The 24,228-nt window shown below is 30.7% G+C and overlaps 1 protein-coding gene across 3 annotated transcripts in view; it reads right to left on the bottom strand.

Annotated features, from left to right (window-relative positions):
• Nucleotides 1–1,818: 1,818 nt before the first annotated feature.
• LOC107448414 (uncharacterized) overlaps nt 1,819–24,228 on the bottom strand; it is a 34,611-nt gene continuing 12,201 nt past the window's right edge. Inside the window, exons 1-2 of one of the 3 annotated variants that reach the window (XM_043053226.2) lie at nt 8,238–8,392; nt 1,819–5,061 (exon numbers count right to left, since the gene is read on the bottom strand). In XM_043053226.2, coding sequence (XP_042909160.1) covers nt 2,089–4,329 — 2,241 coding nt within the window. In that variant the 5' untranslated portion in view covers nt 4,330–5,061; nt 8,238–8,392 and the 3' untranslated portion in view covers nt 1,819–2,088. Of the gene's footprint in view, nt 5,062–8,217; nt 8,393–24,228 lie in introns of those variants that run through there. The other 2 variants (XM_043053225.2, XM_071185101.1) reach the window with 2 other exon arrangements.

Raw genomic sequence — 24,228 nt, 5'->3', positions numbered from 1 at the left:
ATTAACTAGCATTGTTTTTAACAAATGAAGCTGAAATGGCGTCTTGGGGACGATTGTAACAATAAGTAAAGGGACGATTGTAACAGCTGAAAATAAATAATCTTATGTTTACAAACCATTACTTAACTCTTTAAGAACCACCAATAGTTTCCTATATCATTTATATTATGTTGCATGTGCATTATTTTATTTGTCACCTTTCACAGCATAAATTAAAATTTTTAACCCCTTAAAGTTAAAAGTTTAACCCTTTAGGTCTCTGCTCATTATTATTTTTACTCCTAAAATATCACTACTATTTTGATCAATAAAAAAATATATCACAACTATGATAATATGTATAATTAACTATGTTTTAGTTGAATTTATGAACTGTTACAATTGACCCCGTAAGTGGGGACAATTGTAACAAGTGCACGACTGTCAGAAATTGTTAATAATTAATATAATAACATTTAAAATAAGGTATTTATTCTTTTTTCTAGTAGAGGATAGTCTACTTTACTCGTCTGTCAATTAATACTAATAATATATTGGATTTTTTGTTAGCTAAAAATAGTTAAGTAAAAAATTTTACAATTGACCCCACTCTCCCCTACTGTTACTATTTTTCTTGCCACCAGTGTTTTTTTTAAAAATTCAGTGAATTCAATTGTTGTTTCATAATGAACAGCCATTTCTTCCATTTATTTATTTGAAATCTCAGGCTAAAAATACATCTAAAAACTAATGTAGTTATATATCTCGTTACAGTAACAAAATCAAAGGCAAATTTGTTATATAAAAATAAAGTAAAAAGCTAGCTTGTTTAAAGACAAAGGTTTCAGCAATTTTACAAAATCACGTTATCTCCCTACCCACAAATAGCGGTGTCATTTTCGACCAATAAAATGTAATTCATACCACCTAATTTCCCATAAGTAGTGATGTCATTTTCAACCAATAAAGTGTAATTCATACCATGTTCCTTCCCTTAAGTAGTCATGTCATTTTCGACCAATAAAGTGTAATTCATACCATTTTCCTTCCCACAAATAGTGATGTCATTTTCAACCAATAAAGTGTAATTCATACCATCTTCCTTCCCACAAATAGCAATGTCATTTTAGACCAATAAAGGGTAATTCGTATCATCTTCCTTCCCACAAATAGCGATGTGATTTTAGACCAATAAAGTGTAATTCATACCATCTTCCTTCGCACAAATAGCGATGTCATTTTCGACCAATAAAGTGTAATTCATACCATCTTCCTTTCCACAAGTGGCGCTCGTGGAGGGTCCCCCTCACAACCTGATGAGCTTTCACCAAACTGGAGGGTCTCCCCTCCCTACCTCTACCTCTCATTTACTTTTCAACACAGCTTATCCAGTCTAATAACACCTTCCTCATGCTTGGAGAAAGCTCTGCCCCCCTTCAGCCTAGGATATATCCTAGGATATATATGAGATATCCTAAGCATCCTCTAATTTTAATTTATTTCTTATTTTTGATTTACATATGTTTTATTTCACTTATCCGTATTTCACACACCCCACTAACCCGTTTAGTTTAATATATTCCTATAAAAAAAATTTCTTTTGATTTAACCTGTACTAATCTTGTACATGTTTTTGTTTTTTGTTTGTGTTGCCCTTTTTTTCTTTTCTCCACACTTTTCATTTTGTCCAACTAATTATCCACCTTTCTAATTATTCCTTTTAATTCATTCCTTTGAATTTGCAAATAATCGTCAATTAGTGAGATGGCCTGATACTCTTTGAATTATTTCCTTTTTTTCCACAATTTCAGAAGACCTTATCAAATAAAGACAATTAACTAATTAAAAAAAAATTATTCAGTACGTGATACATAAATCAAAATATCTAATAAATTGAGAGTTACAAAAATATTTCTCACAAACAAATTACAATTAAATATTTGTCATACTAAGGAAAATTATATTTATATATGCATTAGAAATTGCTTACAGCAAATACAAAATAAATTTCTTAACTAAACCAAATTTCAGTCAATTTATGGCGATGACGTATGCAGGTGTAAAACATAAATTTCCTTATGCCAACATCTTTTATAAATTATATTGATTTTAAACTTTATAGTCGAAGAAAAGTGTTGCCAGTGACTGAGTCCCATCTGCTAATTTCTCGTATACTACTCCTTTAGCACCATTGATAGGGTTAGTAAATACGACCATTGATATATTCCCTTGTTGATTCAGCGTAGCTGATTGTTGATTTACGGGTTCGTTAACAAGATTCGATGCAATGTCAAAGTATTGCTCTGGTGTCAACAACTTATCACCAAATTCAGAGTGTTTGAAGACATGGTAAATGGCTGCTGATTCGGACGCAAATTTGGGAACTGCTTTTGCATTAACTGGTAGAACAGTGCTCTTCAAGTTAGTGTACACCTCATCAAGAGCTTTGAAACTGTTCTCGCGGTTAGTTTTGAACTCATTGAAAACTTCGTTTCTAAAATGCTCTGATCTTTTACCCTGAATTCTATATTTTGCAAATACGTTTCTGTTTACGGGTCCATTAATTGTTGCTTCATCGAAAGCTTTCTGGTAATTTGCTTCTTTGTGGACTTTCAAATCATTCAAATACTTCGATGCAAACTCTACATAATTACTATAATCACCCGGAGTCTTGCAATGACGCATTTTGGCAAACTCGTTTGCTATTTCTAAGACTTTAGGATCATAATTTTTACCAGAACTTGTCATCACATTAGCCAATCTGTCCAATTCAGACGGCTTCATATTTTTAAAAATATTCTCTTTTCCGATTTTTACAGTTTCCAGGTTGTCCGTTTGAAATGCTCTTTTCAATTGCGCTATAGCCTCGCGCCTCTGGTATTGCATTTTAACGCGATTCTTTTGCAAAACTTTTTCAATACTTTTCCAGTACGCAGCATCGGTCATAGCGGAGTTTTTAAGTTTGTGAGAGGCGTCAAGAATTGCCCGACGATCCATGTCTGAGATTTGAACGAGTTTATTAGGAGCGATGTGAAGCTCATTGTCAATATTAATAAGACCAAGTTCTTCAAAGGAAAATTGTACCTGGTGTCCTTCAAGATCACTTCTAGCGGTCACAAGACTTTCAAAAAAAGCTTGTTTATCCCCAATATGATTAACTGCCTTGATTTTACTGGCGTTTTTATGCAACTGGGATTTTCCCTGGACTTGATCAGAGAGCTTGAAAAGTTCCTCTATCTGCTTCGGTGTTAGATTATCACAATATTGGTTTAGTACTTGTTTTTGGGTGTTCTTTATGATTCCTTTCGCAGTATCTGCATTCAGAAGACTATTCGAAAAGAAAAGGAAAGATGCAGAAAATTGGAAAACATCAAGAGATGTTAGTTCACCTTTATCTGCTTTATCAACTAATACAATGAAACCATTCAAAGTCCCCAGACCATTAACAGTTAAACTACCCACAGTGACGACATTATATGTGACACACAATGCTTTGGCTGCTACGTTTCCGGCTGCAGCTGATCGGGTAATAGTGGTACACATACTGCTTTGGGCCATGCCTAAAGCACTACCCACAATTCCAAGCCAAGCCATCCTTGATTCTGAATCACTTAAGCTAATACTTTGACCATGATTATGACGATCTACTAGATTCACAACATTTTGTGCGGCAAGATAGACCCCAGTACCTGTTGAAGTTACTTGTACAGCAACAAGAAGTGGGGCAGCTATCGGTACAGTTAATAAAGAAGCTACCATGACTGTAGTTGAAGCAAAACTCACTACAGTCGCTGCACCATTAAAAAAAGACCAAATTCTATTTTTTAGATCACATTCAGGAGATGTACCAAAGTCAACTAGAACTTGACCATTGTATCCTAGATACAAGCCATCACGCGGATAGCAATACATACATTTAGGTAAACGGTTTGAATCCAAATAATTTCGCCAGCTTTCATAGACACGACAATCTGAATCCACGAACAAGGTCTGGTTTTGTTTTCCTTTTACCTTAAACACGGGAATGTTAAACCGTTTCTCCCAAATTTTCCCAAACACGAAAATACAGTAAAATCGAATGATTCTGCTGCTGTTAGAATATTCCAAAATAGTATCGGCAATGCGTTTTATATTTTTAAACTGTTCTGGGTTGTACCCTAAGTTATTTCCATCTGGAAGATTTTCTGGTTGACCGTATAGACCAAATCCAACTTTACGTTGAAGAACTGTTTCGTCTGTCTTGTCCCACTCGTCCCAATGTCTATCTCCCAAACGAAGAAACATATTTTGTTGCAACGCGCGTGCTTCTTCCTTCCATGCTTGGACATCTGGTGCACCCCAATCTGACATGGTATCTAAACGACACTTTCACAATGACTACAAAAGTTTATTACGAACTACCACTCGATTGACACAAAGCCAACTGTTTTGAAAGATCAGCAGACAAAATATACGATTCACCAGTGTTTGTAACCTTTGCTTATACTGTGTAAATCTCTATTCTCAATCTTTACTGTCTAACTGATATCTGGATGGCTATTTTAGTCTTCCGATTGCTTTTGGCCCTAGCTACTCCACCACCAGTGACTCGCTGGAACTTGCTTTCTCTCTTGATCGGTTAGAGTTGGTTCATCCGATGTCTTATAAAACACATTAGGATCGAAAGAACTGTTCACGTTCTTGAACTGTTGGTCCCAACCTTCTACGTCTTCTGCGAGTTTGAAATTTTGAAGCGCAGCACCCAAAAAGTTCCCTTTACCGTCTGGTAACTCTTGATATTTCTCAAAAATAAACTCTAACCCAGATCTCGTTATTTTATAATTTTCTATATGGGCCTCGTCAATCTGATCTACACTACATGACACCCATGCACCAATGACATTTAGTGAATCAGCAATCAATGGTCCGATAATATTTCTTTCTCTCGCACTCAGTTCAGTTTTTGCTACTTCAATTTTGAAGACAGTCTCTAAAATTTTGTCAACCAAGCAAATGGTCTTTCGAAACTCAGAGCGTGGGATGAATTTGACAGTTTTCAAACTTGTTAGCAATTGAATCAATTCTTGAGGTGTACTCATACCCCTGAAACAGACAAAAAATATATTATTAATAAATTTGCAATTACGAGATATATCGATTTAGGAAATAATCGTTATTACTAATAAGTTGAACAATTAACTGTCCGCGATATATATTTGTTGATTTACCAAAATATAAAAGGTGTTTCAAAAGAGTCCCGTCAAACTTTGAGGATAGATCGAGCATACTGAAATAAATCACAATTATGCCTAAAAACAGGCCTAGTTAACGGTATGACACTCTATCAAAACAATTAAGATCCATTTCAGAAAAGAACAAAATTAATTTAAACTTAGATTTTTGACTTTGAAAGGTTAGAAACCAAGTAAATCTGCATTCTCTATTACTGTGGAAATGCTCGAATACCAACAAATCTTACCATTTAACCATACACAACGATTATTAAACGATCAGGCAACATATTTTATAAATGAGAGGATTACATGTTTTTAGGATGCATATTGTTCTGATGTGGAGGATTCTACTATAGTATGGTTAAATGTTTCTCAATGTGATATCAATAGTTTATCGGTGTAAAAATAAAGCCATCGTTTGTATGCTTCAATGAATGATGGAATAATGTCCCACACCTTATTCAACTCAAAAGAATGAACCATATACTTACTATACGAGAGCAATTTATCAGAGACTTGACCACTCTGCTCTCCACCCCTTTCCCTGGTAATATAGTTTTATTTTGTCCCATTCATTGCATTGTACACCGAACATATTAATATAATAATAATATAGGAGTATAATACATATTAATATAAACAAATATATTAGTTACGTATTTTTCTTAAATGCATATTGTTTCGGCTTTGGTAATAAATTCTTATGATATTTTCCTCATGCAAAACATGCCAAATTTTAGCAGATTTTCTTTCAAGTTTTGTATTTCTCTGATTTTTGTATTTGTTTTTCATCTACATACTCAAAAAGATCACCGATGCAGTTTTTGTAACACTTGCAGATTACGTAACACTTTTAAGCTCAGCAATTCTTTAAATATTTGCCTATGTTTATGTCATATTTTTTTTATATTTTTGTGTCATATTATATTTGTTATGTTATATTTTTTTTCTGGTATTTGTGTTTCTACATATAAATCCATACCTATCTCGACGTTCTGTTTCTGCCCATGTCTCCACGCACACTCCTTGGCCTATGGATGAAATCCATTCTCAGTCATAAATGATTCACCTCCCAGCAGTGCACAAGTTTAAGCCTAGACCACCAACCTGGGTTGCTAGCAAGAATTTTGGAATCGATGAATCATTGTTAAATCTTTTGATCAATTTGTAGTGCTTATTATATGGCGCTAGGCTATCCATCCTTGCAAATTTCTGTGCTCTAAGTTAGGCAGTAATTGTGTTGAACTAAACCGAGCTATTTGACCGATTTCGTTCCAATTTTATTTTTTGCTTTGCAAAATTACATCCATTAAAATAGTTTAAAACTTTTTTAACCTTAAAATTCAATATTTTTAAGAATATTATCTAATCAAACTCTAAAAAAATACTAAATTAAGTATGTAAATTATTTTTTTGCGTTTATCTTTGTATAAATGAATTTTATGATTGTAGGAAAAAAGCTGTCGATTCGCTTAAAAAAATCTAGAGATCTTGCGAAAAGTAAAATTGCAAAAGTAAAATTGATATGCGAAAAATAAAATTGACATTAAGGGGTCCAAACTTTAGACCGCTCTTTCGACCAAATTATTGGGATCAATTTCCCAAAATGCGGGAGGTGGGGCCTTATTTCTACTATATGTTTTGAGGGTCAGAAATCCAAATCCGTCGGGGGAAAAAAGTATGTTTATTCAGAGAAATTACGTTTTTATGTCTGATTCCGTAACTGAAAATACTGTCTACACTAATTAATAAGCATATTTGAGGTCATAGTTTGTAACCAGTTAAATTAAGTTCTAAAACGCGACTTTATTAAATATCATTAAATCCAAAGTTATTGATAAAGGTTCGTTTTAGTTTTTTAATTTATTTTTTATTTTATTTATTTATCTTTGCTCGCGCGCTGTACATTAAGGATTAGGGGAGCAACAGGAACTTCTGCCATATTTTAAGCAAGATCATAGCAAATTAGAAAATGTTTTTAAATGCACTAAAATTACATCTCTATTAATACGTTTTTCTTCACTTAAATGTCAACTAGGAGACTTGATTAACCTTTGCGTATAAAATAGATTTTTATTTTTAAAAAAAATGGAACGTTAAAATATCAATTTTACTTTTAACAGCTTGAAGTACTTTTTGTTGTCAAAGTTGCAAAAAGTGCAATAGTTTGAAAAAAATTATTCAAACTTCCTGAAGCTGATTTTCTTTCCTCTTTCGATATTATTAGAATAGTAAAAAGCACACAAAATTTTAATTAAAATAATAAAATCACTACGAGCGATTTTTTAAAAAATTGTGACGAATAATCGGATTTAAATGGGAAAGTAGTAAGCATAATATCAAATGTTTACAATGGTAAATGAGTTTTTGAAATTATTTTCTTAAATAAAATGAATTAAGATTTTTTTTCGAAGAATATTTGTGATATACTGAATTGAAGAAAACAATTGTTGTGGGAGGACTAACTCTCATGCATGTTAATTATAAAAGAACATAAAGAATAATTATATACTGGTTTCATTTTCCAGTGAATAATGCAGTCGTGATTTTATGGAGAAATCAAAAATGACATCTCAATAACAATGACAAAAACATCTCGCCAAAATCACTTATAATTTCTGAAAATTTAATGAAAAAAAAATTTTTTTTCTGTGGTTTTAATAATGGATATAATTACAAAAAACTAAGAACAAAAGCAAGTAAAACAAAACCGCATGACACGTGACTAAAAATCTTGAACACCAGAAAGCATTTGAAATTTTTCGTATCTCTGGACAGTCTTTAGAAAGGACTAAGAGAAGAAATAAGCGCACTATTTAAATAACTGGGGCAGTCATCTATTAACAGAATAAACAAATATAAATAGTGCACACTAATAAATACACTGTTAAATATATTGAGTGTAATTAAGTAAACTCAATTTATTTAATTCATACTTCAGTTAATAACAACAAATGTTTTAAAACATTTTTTGTTATTAATTGAATAAAAGAATGTGAAAACAAAAAACAGTGATGATACATACGTTTTGATAATGATACATACGTTTGACAATTGGAAGTGAAATAGATGTTAATTCCGTTTCGATAGCCTTTTTAGTTACATTATCCGATATGTAAAATAAAGTCACAGAGAGAGGAATAAATATTTATGTCACAGGTGAGGAATGATGCATTCATTATTATCATTCAATGTAGAAATATTTATGATATCAAATTATAACATTCTTTAATGATACATTGATAAATCAATGAAAGATTATCTGCCTGCCTTTTACCTGTCTGAAAGTAGTTTTCAAAAGATAACGTTTCGAAACTATTGTTTCTTTGATAACATATCAACTGATTCATTTGATTAACACTCTAAAATAACTGAATAATTTAAAACAGAGTTAAAAATACGAAGAAAACAAGGACAAATTTATATTTTTAAAGAGAAGAAAAAGAATTATTAAAATAGTGTTTCTTTTTTAAAAAAAACATTTAGAAATTTCAAAAAATTAAAAAAAAAAAATTCAGTAAATTTGAAAATGAAATAAGGAAAAGATCTAATCTCGCCAGCAGCTTACATCATTATATCGTAAAAAAAGAGTGATTTCTATTTTTGTATTAATATAACCAAAGCAAAATATAATTATAAAAGTGTGAGGAGCACCAAAAATATTTTTTATAAAACAATTTATTATCATTTTTCTTAATGTTCTTTCCTTAATTTTCCGCTTTTTTTTTTCTCATTCGTCTTTTAGTTTTATATATATATATATATATATATATAGATAGATAGATAGATAGATATATGTACGTAACTTACAATAACGTCTGCTCTAACGAAATAGTATAATTGAGGTCTTCAACCCATTAAGATTGCATATACTAGCACGTAAAAATTAGATTAAAAAGAGTGCTTCGTTTATTTATTTATTTTCGCGTAATGAACAAAACTGTCTCTGTTTTTTCACAATGATCGGGATTTAAAGATTATTCCAGGTAATTTGTTATAAATCGGGGACAGTCCATAAATGCTTGAAAGGGGTGAAATAGATTGAGACAAGAGGAAGAAAGAGGGTTAACAAGAAGTGTGACAACGCATTTTTCGGCTAAAGTCGTTGACAGGTCGACCCAATTTTGTGAGCCTACGACTACTANATATATATATTAGACAAAGAATCATTGGCCCATTAATCTAGAATTCGCTCAGATCCAAACGAAAAAAAGGTAAATTCCAAGTGGAAGTAGTGTGTAAACGTAAATACAACAATCATTTACAAAAAAACGGCTCTTATAATATTAAAATCGAACAAAACAAATTTAATTAGCATTTATTAGTTTCAAACAAATTTAAATGGTATTTATTAGTTTCAAAAAAAAAATTTGAGCTTTCTTTATTTTTCAGTCCTCAACTAGCATGAAAAGTTAATTCTCTACACAATATAATTTTCATTTTAATAATTCTTATTAAAAATGAAAAGAAAGAAGTATACTCATTTGAAGTCCTAAAGAAACTCTTATGCTCAAAATACAAAAACGTTATTGAAATCTGCAAAACTACATTTTAAAAAAAGCGAAGGTATTACGTACATGAAAATGTGTTTAATCAAAATGTGTTTAATTTCAGGGGGAAATATGAAGGTGTTTCTAATAAGCATCTTTCATATTTTATGTCTCCTCCAGCAACCAAACATGTTTAGGTGCTTCATTCAGCTGCCTCCTTCAAATGTGATTTCTCAAATTTCAATATTTTTTCGTTTTATTTCCTAAAATATTTAAAATTTTAATCATCCCCCATGATAAGGAATTTAAAAAAAATAATTATGGGCGGTATTTATGGAATAAATGGTTTATGTAAATATGAAAAAAAATTTTACAAATAAAATTTCAGAACTCATTCAAATTTTGAAAAATGCAAATTTGATTTTAACTCTACGAAGATTAAGAGGTCAAAGTATCCTTAGAACAATTATTATTTTTTTTATGAATAAAATTTAAAAAAGAACACCTTTTTATTTGCATGACGTGCTCACTTCAATGAAAATCAATTATGTTTTTCAAATTAGTAATATAACTCAAATTTCTTAAAAATTCAAAAAGTGCAATCCCTCAATTTTTAATTCTTTAAATTGCTGCAATATTTTTGGAGAAAGTTTTTTTTCCTGCAATATGTGCCCTACAGAAAATATGCTTCATTTGCTTTAATATTTTCTATGCTTCTTTTCATGAAAATTGGAAAGAAAAAGAATTAAAAAAAATTCAAACTCACGGATATAAATAACATGCTGTAAAAAGTTCCACAATTTTAAAAGTGCTTATTCAATACACAATTTTATTTTAGACTGATTGTGAGAAAAAACATTTACCCTAAAGTTCGATCTTCAACAGAAAAATAATTCCTACGAATTCAAATAACATCTAAACATTACAAAAGCACGCATGTAAAAAAGTTTCGTTTTTGCTTGAAAAAACTCCGTATTTTTTCCATTTAAATTTATCAAGTCTAGAGCATTTTTATTTTCAAAACTTTATAATCAATGCAAATTCCTTTCTCTACCTAGGTAGAGAAGGGAATTATTTTTAGTGAGTTTGGAATTATTTTAAAATTTAATGTAGGCAATAAATTATTTTTCAATACATCTGCTTATAATTGGTTAATGTGACGCCTCAAAATTAAATTAAGGAATCTAATAATTTATTCATAAACAATCATTTAAGAGTTCATAAGGTTCGAACAAGGAATTTATCTGCGTCAAAAAGAATCATGCTAAATGAAGCATGAACAACAGTTTCATTAAAACTCATTTAAAATTATTACACAAATAAATTTAAAGGATTTAAATTTCTATTTTTTATTATTGTCAGGGAATTTTCAGCATTCAAGTAAAACATTTATGAAATTTAAATCAAATAATAGTACACTATCAATTAAGAATCAATAAGCTTCAAGTGTCAATCTACATTGTTATTGATTTTTTTCTTTCTTTTGAAAATAAAATTAAACTCTTTGCTAGTTTTTTTTTTTTTAAATAATAAAAATTTCTGCTCTTTAATAACATCTGAAATGGGTTTTTTTTTTCAAGAATAGTTTTATATTTGGTCAGAATTTATAAATATTTGCACAAAACAAATGATGTTTTAATTTATTTTATTTCATCACCAAAGGTTTAACAAAATAATGAATGTCTTACTAATTTAATGTTAAAACATCCGCTAACAAACACTAAACAGCACTCAAAGCATTTTAATTCTTAAATACGACTTTTTTTATTATGCAATCAAGAAGCTTATTATAAAGTCTGGAGAAGAAAAAAAACAAATATGAAAAGTTGAATCACATTTACTCGGCTATTGGTTGCTACTTGGTAAATGTCGCGTTTAATTGAATGCATCCATTTTTTATATTAACTCGTTTTTGGATAATTTGTAAACTAAACTTTAGAGCCATTTTTATAACTACCTTCGCATTTCAGTACTGCACATGTAGATGACATGCTTAAAATTTATATAATAATAAATAAGAATTTAACCGACGGTCAAACAAAGCTGTTGTCCATTATTCAATGACAAATATTTATAATTGGCGGTCACTCAGTAAAAAGCTTCTGTTTGTGACTTCACTAAAAGACCTTGGTGATTTCAACGACCTCATTTCTAGGTGGTTATGGAACGATACCCGTAAAATTTTACTCCTTGCATCCACGATTGATTAGCTAGAACAGCTGTTCCCAAAGGGTATTCCGTGGAACCCTAGGGCTCCGTGGAACAGTAAAAGAGGTTCCTTTTTATAACCAGTGATGATTGAAACCTCTGATTATATTTAGATCCAATCTGTAATTCATATTTTATTTAATCTTTCGGTTGCCTTTATAAAATTACTTCAAGTAAAATGCAGATGAAATAAGCGACATTTTTTAAAAAGAAAATAGTACATATCCTATATTAATATATTGAATAAATTATGACAAAAACAAGTATTTTTATTTTTATAACCGTCGTTGAACAGCCGACCCAATTTTATGGGTTTACGACTACTAATGTTCAACAACGTAGCCTTGTAATTTTGAACCCCATCGAGAAGACAAAGGAACTCCTGGATCGAGTATTTAGAGAAATTTGCCTTCGTAAAAACTTTTTGATGCAGCTTACCCGCATTTTCGTTACTTGGGGAGGAAGACCACGAGAGCCTCTCATGGTTAGCCTGACAGGCAAGGGGCTCTAAGCCATGATCCGTCTTCCACTGAAGATATTTCACGTCAGCACTGTGATCGGTGCAAGCCGGATGCGGAATTCATATCGACTGGGATTCGAACCCAGTTCGCCTCATTGGAAGGTAACTCAAAAATGAGTATTTTATTTTACTTTGTTTAGTAACCGTCGTTGAACAGCCGACCCAATTTTGGGTTTACGACAACTAATGTCAATTCCGTAGCCTTGTAATTTTGAACCAATTCAGAAGACAAGGAAACTCCTGGAGCAGTACCCCCAGAGGTATAAATTGTAATGGGAACGTGGGAGACTTTGTGACTCGACAGATTTAACGTGCATCAGTCACCATTTACTACACGGGGAGTCTTCGACTGGCGGGGTTTGAGCCCACGACCTCTTCTCTTGGACAAGAGCCCAGTGCCCTACCAACCAGGCAAAAAAACCATTCAAATGAAGTGAGTGACATTTGTTTAAAAGAAAATAGTACATTTCCCATATTAATATATTGAATAAATTATGACAAAAACAAATACAATTTGTAAAATATTGGGTTAGCATTTTTTTATATCGTGCTTTTCAAATCAAAATAAAATACCTAGATTTTTTAATAAATAAATATGTTTTGCTAATAATAATTTGCAACGTTTACAACAGATCTTATAAGTTCTCATTTTGAAGTAAACCATAATTCGGCTTATTTTATTCATTTTCAGATTTTAAATATACACTAAAAGCAAATTTATAACTAGACCAGATGTAGCACAAGGACTAGGGTGAACAAATGGAATTATTTATTTCTCGAAATTTCTCTGTACATTTTGACCTGACAGGAGTAGGAAAAAATATCGAAACATTTTTATACTAATTCTATGTAAACAATCCTACTTGCATGCCATTCGCATATGTGATTACACGTCAATGTGATTCATGCATGCGCGAGAAGCACAATGCAATCACATATGCAATATGAAGGATCCCTTATCAAGACGCTGCGATTACTGACATGGATAAAAATCAATAAAATTAATAGATAATTCTCAATTTGACACATATTTATGAGCACAAATGATGCAATAAAATTTTAAACTTATTAAAAATTTTGATCATAAAAGTTTTCCACTAAACTGAGATTTTTCTACATAATGACGTACTGGGTGCTGGACAAAGATAGTCAAAACTCAACCAAACACATTGAATGACGAGAGGGACTTTGAAAATAAGCTTCTGATCCAAAATACCCCTTTTAAGATACCTCACCATAAACAGGATACCCACAATCTTGAAAAATTAACGATTGGTGGCGAACTTTTTTCAAGACTGCTTGAAATTTCTTGAACTTAACTTCTAATTATTTTCATGAAGTTTTCACAAAAACACACAAATATTAAAATATTTTTTTTTTGTTTTGAAAAAGGGCAGCAAGCTGCTCGAGTTGCCCCATTCATACATTCTTGTGGTGAAATCATCGTACTTGATTCGAGAAGTTCATGCTCTGGCGAACCTGAAACTTTCAACATACGCTCAAGTATTTTTCGTAATCTCTTTGAACTGAACTGAAGCTCAAGAAATAAAATGTGATCGTCGTGAAACTTCGTTACCATCGACACACACCATCGTGATACTTTGTTCTTTTCTTTACTTTACTTTATCTTTTCTCTTTTCGCAATCTGCTTTACGTTTTTCTTCAGTTATTACTTGCTCGATTATTCTTGTTCGTTTTCAATTTTGTTGTTAAGTTTTCATTAAAGTTATGTTTAAATTTAGCATTTCTCCTTTCTGTTATCTTTGGCGACAGACTTAACTAAACATGCAGACTTATCATAAACGCAACCGATTTCTCGCCAAATTGTGTTCAGTTTTAAGCTAATCTATTAATAGCTAGCAATAGTTAAAAAATAAAAACGAATTAAATTACCTTCATCATTAATTTGCTACCACTATCAACATTTTAGAGAACTAGGACTTTCAGAGTAGTAACTTAATTTTCAAACGGTAAATTAAAAAAAATTCTACCTCTTTAAACATAAAGAAATTCTGTGGTCCAAAACCCGAGAAGTTGACATTACCTCATAGATAAGTGGAACAACTTCATTACACGTACTCATATGAAAAACACTTAGGTGAAATAAATTGTTCTCTACATATTGTTTAAAAGTTGATATTTCTTACTAACCTGTAAAAAATGTCTGATGAAACAAGATACAAAAATAAATATTTATAATACAATATTATTTAGCAGAGGTCGCCACACGATGATAAAACTGAAAAAAAAAATTTTTTTTTTTAGGATTTATACGAGTATTTGATCCAACCTGATTTAGAAATTTGAAATCTGAAATAGTTATATTCCAGCTGCTTCCTGATTTTTTTCAAAATAGTAATTTCAGTTAAGTTTTTTTTTCTGAAAGTAGAATTTCGAAAGATCGTATAGGTTTGAATACATACATATACACTAGGGCTGAAAACCTAACTATAGCAAGATGGAAAAGTGCAAACACAGGATTACTCTTCAAAATTTCTCTTCGACTTTTTTTTTTGCTGATTTTTTTCCAGGATTGAGGAAAATATGTATAATTCAATCATAGTATATAATTCATTGTAGAAAAAAATAATTTGCCAAAACACAAATTTAGGTATACTTCTTATTTATTCCACAGAAAAAGGAAAATAACAAAACTACGAAATATAATTAAATGCGAACTTTTTCTAGATGTTTATCAGAAGTTCTCATTTAAGAATGAGATTTGAATTTTGAATATGAATCTAATTCCATTACAAAATAATCTTTTATTTCCTTTGACGAAGAAGAACTTCGAAAATTCTCTTAATGTTAGAAATTTAGGTATACTTCTTATTTTTTTCCACGGAAAAAGAAAATAACAAAACTGGGAAATATTGTGAATTTTTTCTTGATGTTCATCAGAAGTTCTCATTTAAGAATGATATTTGAATTTTAAATAAGAATCCAATTCCATTACAATAATCTTTTTTTTTCTTTGACGAAGAGGAACTTCAAAAAATCACTTAATGTTACAAATTTAGGTATACTTCTTATTTCTTTCCAGGAAAAAGGAAAATAACAAAACTACGAAAGTTCTGATTTAAGAATGAGATTTGAATTTTAAATATGAATCTAATTCCAATGCAATAATCTTGTTTGTTTGTTTTTTTGACAAAGAAGAATTTCGAAAAAATCCCCAATATAAGGAATTCAGGCGTACTTTTTTTTTCTACGGAAAAAGGAGAATAACAGAACTATGAAATGTAATTAAATGAGAACTTTTTCTTTACATCCATCAATCTACACCTTTGACCTTGAGAGATACGAAATCTCTAACTATTTATTCATTTTTGTGAATTTCCAGCACTTGACCTTCTTCCTTCTCCTTTTACTCTTCACAGGTCACGTTCCTTCCATTACAATAACAGTTTCTTCAATTGGCGTACCACTAAATAAATTATAGTTTTATACAAATTACTCAAACATAGGTATTTAGCTTTGTGTTGAAGGGTAGAAAATATTTGTGTTAACCAAATAGTCAAAATGAGTATGATATTCTTTATTATTTTCTCCTCATTTGTTAAATGCTTCCACAGCAGCATTGAACTCAAAATTGTTTCGATCTAAGCCTTATATGGGAAAGGTAGGAAATGAGAAATTCCATCTTCTTTTTTTATAAAAAAATGAAATGAAACCATTTCAGGGTTTTCGAAATGAAGATTATACCACTTCTTTTTAATCAGGGATGCAACTTCTCCGAAAATTATAAAAATACTGGTACAAAACAATATTTTTTTTTTATCTCTTTTTTTCCGGAAAAATAAAATGTACCATGACTACCGTTAGTTATTAATGATTCAAATACGTATGCTAACTCCACCAACGTGATTTAACAGAGATGCCAACTTGCTCCGGACAGCAAATATATATTTTAAAGTGGTAGTTTATCAATTGTGATTCTTGGTTTAATAAATTCAATTGAGTAGATTTTTATCCACCACTATTTCTAAATAATTCGTAGGCTTATATAATTCACCGCTTATAGGAACTAATGTCATACATGCCAACTTTCACTGTTTCCGAGAATGGATTTTCAGAGTGGTTGTAAAACAATAAACGAAAAACAATCTGACTCAATTATATATTTACATTTTGATCCCGTTGAATTCGCTTGTGCAAAGATTATTATGCTTTCATATATTTATTGTAATTATTTATATGTAGTGGTGGTCAAACTCATTTATAATTATTATTATAATTCAAAAAGTTAATTGGAATAACATGAGTATTGCTACCACTTTAAATATGAAAATAAAATCTTACGGAAAATCCGGAAGAGTTGGCAGGTATGACTTATGTTATGCTATACCTTTTAAAAAGCAAGCAAAAATAGTCAAATATTTGCAAAATTTACTTTGTAGTTATCTACTGTTTTATTAATTAATTTGGCTTGTCCGGAGCAGTTGGCATCTCTGATTTAATCATAATATCCAACAACTACGATTGACCGAAGTATTTCATTTTTATATTTAAATTGTTAAAGTATCTTATAATTTTTTTTTAAATCTCTCACTTATAAATTTAATTCAATGATTTTGACTTACAATTAATACAAATAAATCAATCTTTTATGTAGGAGCAAGTTATAAAATCTAAAATTAGAGCACGCAATACCTGCCCAGAGATAATAGTGGTAGTGAAGTTAAGTTTTAATTTTGAACCACTACGAATCGAAAATNTTCCGATTTAGATTATGAGGTACTTAAAAGTGGTAAAAAGTGGTGGTAAGTATACTTACCACGGCCTTCAAAAGGGTTAAATGGTTAGCGATATTACATGCATACAATTTTCGACAAAATATTTTTTAAAACGATAAAGAACCACGAACTAAAACTTGCAAATATTCGGTTAATTTCGACAGTTGTTCAAAGCGCTCAAAACGGCTAAACAGAACTGTAACAAAGCGGCGTTTCACATAACCCTTATGAATTATTTAAAAGTAGTGGTGTGTAAAAGGTCTATAAGTCAAATTTACTGACCTAAGAATAGTCATACATTAAAGAACTACAATTCGAAAATATTTGTCTGCTGTCTGAAGCAAGTTCGCATCTCTGCATACGAGTTACTATTTAATTCGCTACCAATTTATAATCAGTTTAGAATCCAACTTATTTAAATACTAGTTTTAGGGGAAACAGCCAAATTAAAAGCTGGTAGTAAGCTTTTACATAAATTGCTTTTTTTGTCGATTAGTTAGCAAATAAAGTTTAATACCATCCAACATTTTCATATTAAAGATTGGACAGCTATCAAAGCATTGCAACATACTTTTGCCACTGCATATTGACTCAAAATAAATGCATAACGAGTCTCCCTCTCCGCTGTTGGCATTCAAACAATTAAATTTAATTAAAATTATTTAAATTTAAATTAAATCTAAATTAAATTTAAATTTTATTGAATTAAATTAAATTTAAATTTCATTGAATTAAATTAAATTTAAATTTTATTGAATTAAATTAAATTTAATTTAAACACTCTCTATTCAAAAATACATAACTCGTTTTAAACGTAGTAAATTTAAACAATTCAATTTAATTAAATGTAGATAAATATAAGACGCCCGGTGGTTGAGCGGTAGCGCTTGGCGCTGTCGTGCCACAGGTCCCTGGTTCGATCCTCGGGCCGGGCAAGGTTGACTCAGTCTTTCATCCCTTCAGTGGGTCGATAAATGAGTACCAAGCATGATTGGGAACTAAACACTGGGGGTTCTGCGTCCGGCTGACCATCTGACCGGAACATCTGCTCCTGCACCCCAGAGTCCAAGGTCAAGAAAACTGAGATGGGCACAGTAGGCCTTGGCCCTCTATAGGCTGTCGCGCCGTTGAGTTAATTTAGTTTAGATAAATATAATTTAAATTTATTAAATTGTATTAAATTTAACCAATATCTTAAGCAGAAATACATAACTCGTTTATATACGTTGTAAAATTAAATTTAAAAAAAATTAATTTCTCAATGTAATTGCAATGGCAGATGAACTAACCTGTGTTGGTAAACTGTAGGTAAAAAATAAAATAATTTCATTTGGTTATATTTTTTACCCAATGAATTAGATTTTCAATTTGGGAGGACATACATTTGCTAATCGAATAAAAAATCTCTTAACCCTTTGCACTCCGAATACCTTAAAATGCTGTTTGAACTAATATAAAGACTAAATCATTTAAAAAACTTAATACAGCATTTTCTATATAATTTGTAAAATTATTAAAATAATGTTGTTACTAATTATTAAGTTCTTTAAAGTGGTGAGTGTTGATGGTTCCTCAGAGAGTGCAAAGGGAATAACTTTTAATTTTGATGTAAAATTCTGATATCATCTAGAAACAAAAATTATGACTAAGTAGTTGTTGAGGATTTTGAGCTAAGCGAGTATCCTCCTAGCATAAAAATTATATGCTTCTATCATTTTTTGGCACTTAATTCTCGATAGCAGAATTGCTTTCGTAATATTTTAATTTGTTACTTACAAAAAAAGTTCAAACTTACTAGTGGTAGTTATTTTCAAAACGTATAAGGGATAACTAAAATATTGCGTAAACGAAATAAGTGGTAAGTACGTCTTTTTTACGTGTTTACTCTTTTGCCAATCAACAACGGAGGAAGTTTGAACTCTTTGTTCTTTCTTTATAAGAATCGAAGTGTTTCAAAAAGCTAAGAGTTTTTCTTGTCATTAATGACAACTTAAACGTCCAGCGGTTTTTTTCCCTTTCTTTTTCAGTAATTAAGGTTTGCGGTGACATATTTTTCATTCTTGGTAGAAATGCTCGTGGTAATGCCTCAAATTTGTGTTTTTCTTGGATTGCTTGCCACGTTAATTGCAACATTTCATACGTGTTTTACCCATTTGGAATTATGCGACAAAACAAATCAAAAATCAGTTATAACTTAGTTGTGTAGTTGTTATTTTTATTTATTTATTTCATTTATTTATTTTTTGCTCCCCGTCAAACCTATGAGGACTCTGGAGGAATATTTTAAATTAGAAAGTTTAAAAATATAATTAGTTATTTTTTTTAAATATTTATCAAAGCTAAATTTTAATACTAACTGAAATTGAATATTTCAGTTTAAATTATTTACACGCAGTCAGCCCGTGATCATGATTTCGAATTATTTGCCAGTAAATTAGCCAAGTATCAAAAGTATACGCCAAATTTTGAAAGTTTTTGCCAAATGCAAATCTTTAGAATTTCTTATATATTTTAAGTTTATGAGCAAATCTTTAGAATTACTTAATTTATATTTCCAGAGAAAAAATATAAGTCAGCTATACTTTCTTCAACATATAACATCGCCAAACATACGATCTTGTCGCATTTGGCGAGATGGCGAATGCTTAGCGCGAGCTTTGTTTATGGCAAACAAATTCATTTGAATTCTGATTTTTTGATAGTTTATTATGTTAAATAAATATTCTCAAGAAACTGATGCTGTAAGATATTATTTGATTGTAAACTTCATACTCTCAAGAAATATATGAATTGGAAATAACAGAGGACATGTTTTAAGCTCGCAAAAGTAGGCAAAAAAAAAGGCACACATTTAAAAAAAAAAATCGAAATTAAGAATTTAAAGAAACTTTTACTCTAGCATTTTGGAATTGCAGAAATTTTTTTTTTACAAAACTATTTAGTATCAATATAAATAATTCAGGAGATACTGGGGTTGGATAAAAAAAATAGTTAAACGCTTCTGTAATTACTCTATGTAAAAAATTTTCTTTTAAAAGCAAATATTTTGGAAGATTTTACATGGCAAAACTGAGGGCATAATTTGAAAGATTATGCTTGAAGCTTTTAGAAATGGTTTATTTTTTACCCATGCAAAATTTACATTGATCAAAATGAGCAAAGTTTAAAGTTTTTCTTTTTTAATACCTCAATAATTTTTGAAACATTCGTATAGAAATATCACACTCCTATTCTATAGCATGTTTTCAAAATTGGTGGCATTGAAGCAAAAAATAAGTTATCTTCTTCTTTTTAATAAATTGCTCGAAATTTGCTTGGTTATAGGACATCAATTTTAAAAGTACAAACATGTTTCAAATTTTGCCAACAGTTTTGCCATGTGAAATCTTTCATAACATTTGCACATTAAAAAAAAAAAAGATATAGAGATACAGATATTATGAATTTTCGTTTATATGTCAAAGTTTCAATCGATTCCTATAAAAATTATCACTTTTATTATTAAAATTACAGCAAATTTTATGAATTATTTCTTTTTCAGTTTAATAATTTCGATTTAAAGCTAAAAAAGTGTGTCAGTATTGCTTGTACAAATACTTTGATTTACATTTATTTTCATTAATTAATTTTGCTTAAAAAATGAATGTTTCTTACTATTTTGCGATTATATTGAAATATATTAATTTCAATTACTTCGATGTGCATTAATTTATTTAATTATTTTTAAGTAAAACAAAACAGATCAGAAATATTTTCTTCTGTTATTTCTATAAACTCCAAGAAAAGCTTGCGGAAATAGAGACTTGGTGTCTAGACTGTCCCTCAATCCTGGAGAAAAAAAATCGTAAAAAATGTCGAAGAGAAATTTCGAAGAGTAATTCTGTTTTTTCTCTTTTCCATCTTGTTATATATAGGTTTTCAGCTCTGATGTATAGGCAGGGCCGGATTAACCTATAGGCACACTAGGCACGTGCCTAGGGCCTACGAAATTCAGGAGCCTACGAAAAACGTGGGAGAAAAAATTTGTTGCCAAAAATAATTTAGTTTTAAAAACAACAAAGTAATTTAGCTTTTAAAACAACTTAACTTAAAATGCTAAAGAAAGGAACTCAGACTTAAACGTTTACTCTTCATCTCAATGATCCGTCCCATCCTAACTTATGCTTTTCCAGCTTGGTGCAACATCTCCACATCACTCCTTAAAAAACTCAAAATATGCCAGAATAAAATCCTTAGGAAAATACAAAAGCAAGATGGTTATCCGAAATAAAAACTTACATCTCGACCTCAACATAGATTTTTTAGATCACCATATTGCAAAGTTAAATTTCAGATTTTTCGAAAAGACCATAAATTGTGACACCGCAGGATTCAACGAAATTTTTACTTTTGAAAACTTAAGAGAGGACATAAACCTCAGACCGATGGCAGCTCATTTTTGTAGTGACGGAATTTTAACTAAAATACAAAATATTTAATTTCCTTTTATTCCAATTACCAGAAAGAGCCACCTTAAAGACCACAATACAAGACGAATGGGAAAAAGGCCGCTAATGGCCCAGTCTTAAAAACCCTTATTTACCGCTCATTTATTTTTTTGAGGTCGTGGGAATCCTGCTTATGCTGTAACGTATTATTTTTCACACAACTATTTGTAAATGATTCGAAAGCTTACATGAAAAGTCGCTTTGTTTCAAAATTCTCGTGGGGAAGTTATTAAAATGCCGGCAAATTTACCAAAAATTCTGTAAGCTTTAATTTTTAATTGTCTATCCCACTCAATAATATATTTTGTGAAAAGCTTAGTACTTGACATCCTTTAATCATTCATATTTAAAGTGAAATTGAGCCGGGATTGAGCCTGTTTGGTATGGCTCTGGACTCACGTTCGTGAGAACGGGAGAACGAATCCAACGGGGCAAAGACTCCCTGTGTCGTCAATGGTGACTGGTCCACGTCAAATCTGTCTTGTCACTGGGTCCTCCATATTCCCATGGCAAATTATATTTCTGGGCGTACCGGAATGGAGATTGATCGTTCTCTCGTTTAGGTCAAGATTACGATCTGTTCATGAATGAATGGATGTATGAATGGGTCCGCTCTATGAAAGGGTGTGACGTATGGGTGTGGCAGAATTCGAATTCTTGGCCATAAATGGTGCCACTCGAGGAAAACAGCAATCGCACCAGCAGTGTCTTGATGACCTACGTTAACAACAACGAAGTGAAAAAAATTTTTTAGTTTACTTTCAATAGCAAACTGAAATATGCTAGAAAAAGTTATTAGTTTTAATATCTTTTAATATCTTTTAATATTGTTTTGCTTTTTATTTGTCTCAGAAATTAAATAAAAATTCTGCTTACTTTGATCTCATAATGTCTAAAATAATGTAAGGCTAATGAGCGCATTAATTTTGTCTACACGATTGTGATCTCATTTAAATTAGAGAAAAAAAACGCGTAGTTACGTAGTTTGTATACATAGCAATGTTAGAAGCCTGAATAGATGTAAGTAGAAAACTACGCTTCTTATACGCAGAATTTACGATTTTTGAAACATGAATCCTATTGACTTTGTTTTAATCTCAATTGATTAAACGGAAAATACTGCATAGTAAACAATGCCTAACTTGCCAAGAGAGCAATATCAGTGTTTAAAAATTAAAAATACAAATTTCAAAATGTGTAAGTTAAAATTTGCACTGTTTTTGCTTAAAACCCTATTAATTTCTGAATTATCAATCCCATCGACTTAAATCGTTGTTTTCTTCTTTTTTTTCGTCTGATTTAGAAAAATATGTTTTTCCATTATCTCACTTGTCTAGAGAGCTTGTTCTCTCATCAATCTCCTCGGTCAGAAAAGATCCCGTGTGTCCACCGTTACTTTTCTTATTCTGCAAAGCATAAGAAGAAACTACTCACAAAACGTAATCCAGATTGGGGTTAGGGGCAAACTACTACCCTTTTTGCAAAATAATTTATACCTTTAATAATAAAAACTCTTAAACTTCTTGGTAATTTGCCAAAATAAGGCTGCCAATTTTCGATGCTTTTTGAAACAATTTATTCTAGTGGTAGCTTTGTTTAAGTTTTAATGTAATAATTTTTATTAATTTAAACTTATTTTCCACACCACTGCATACTAATGATTTTAAAGTCCATATGCAACGCCACTTTGTTCCAGATCACTGGTGAGGATTTTGAAATGTTTTCAAAATTACCAAAAACTTTGAGAGTTTTGGTTTTGAAAGGCTTACCACTCTGTTAAATATTTTGCAAAGAGCGTAGTTTTAAAAATTTCACCCAAGAGAGAATTGGAACAAAGTGGCGTTGAATATGAACTTTTAAAGTTTTAGAAGTAGGAGTGGAGTGGAAAATAAGTTTAAATGAATGAAAAATAATACATTAAAACATAAACATAGCTACCATTAAAATTAATTTTTACAAAAAGCGTTGTAAGTTGGCAGCCCTGGTGATCCTAAGTACAATGGTAGTTAGAAAACCAACTAATTTCTGAATAACTTTTCATACCACTAGACTATAAGAAGTTGTAAAAGAAACAATATGAGAGAAACACAACCTAAGAAAAACGCTAAGAATTTTTTTGAAGTCAATAAGTTATATTTACAGCCACGTGACGCATAACCATGTGTTTCGCTGTTTTTTTTTTTTTTTAATCGAAATTCTCTTTACTATAATCAAAATATCTTCTTTACAAGTTACTAAAAAAGGAAAACAATTATGAGTCAATCTGTTTTGCTTTTGAAATGAGTCGTTTGCCTTGAATTATTTACGAGAATGTACTATTAGATGTCTGAAGCTGCGTAGTGATGAATCAAAATCCCTCAATTCTGGATTGCGTTTAATCATAATGATCAAATATTTAAAACCGCATGCCTCACCACATGCCTCATTTGTAATGGGAAGTGTTAACATAGTTTTATGCTTACCCCTGAATATTTAAGCTGTTAATCATTCGTAGAAGACAGGGGTACATCAATTCTCAATTCTCGCAGCTACAAGCACTATATTATTTCTATACAAGTTTCCTTTCAAAATTAGTTCATATATATATATATATAT

This window comes from Parasteatoda tepidariorum, chromosome 9, assembly GCF_043381705.1.
Source record: "Parasteatoda tepidariorum isolate YZ-2023 chromosome 9, CAS_Ptep_4.0, whole genome shotgun sequence".
Taxonomy (NCBI): domain Eukaryota; kingdom Metazoa; phylum Arthropoda; class Arachnida; order Araneae; family Theridiidae; genus Parasteatoda; species Parasteatoda tepidariorum.
Note: the sequence above shows the minus strand (reverse complement) of the source record. Positions and strands in the feature narration are given on the sequence as shown.